Below are 276 nucleotides of genomic sequence, written 5' to 3'. Positions count from 1 at the left end.
CTCCACGAAGAAGAGCTGGGTGGCGATCCCTGGCAGGCCCGCTGGGATCTCCCGCATCCTCTCCTCCGAGCAGAAGACTTTAGAGGTGTCGTAGCACTGGCAGGGTGGGGGGCAGGGTGGGGGCAGCCCCCCAACAAGCAGGATCCTCAGCCCCAGCAGCACATAGACCAGCCTGCACTGGAAAAGGAGCCGAGCATCATCCCCTGCCTCAGCAAGCAGAATCTGCACCTGCAGGCGGGCGCTGCCGGGGAAGGAGCTTCTACCGCCCCAAACACA

At 64.1% G+C, this 276-nt stretch overlaps 1 protein-coding gene across 1 annotated transcript in view; it reads right to left on the bottom strand.

The window, feature by feature from the left end:
* LOC104510876 (carboxypeptidase N subunit 2-like) overlaps positions 1-276 on the bottom strand; it is a 2376-nt gene that overhangs the window by 1550 nt on the left and 550 nt on the right. Inside the window, exon 2 of the mRNA XM_010153265.1 lies at positions 7-177. Within this exon, the coding sequence (XP_010151567.1) occupies positions 7-177 (171 nt within the window). The remainder of the gene's footprint in view (positions 1-6; positions 178-276) is intronic.

Source organism: Eurypyga helias, unplaced genomic scaffold (assembly GCF_000690775.1).
Source record: "Eurypyga helias isolate BGI_N326 unplaced genomic scaffold, ASM69077v1 scaffold31836, whole genome shotgun sequence".
In the NCBI taxonomy this organism is placed as follows: Eukaryota; Metazoa; Chordata; class Aves; order Eurypygiformes; family Eurypygidae; genus Eurypyga; species Eurypyga helias.
The sequence above is the reverse complement of the archived record's forward strand: the minus strand, read 5'-3'. Positions and strand labels throughout refer to the sequence as shown.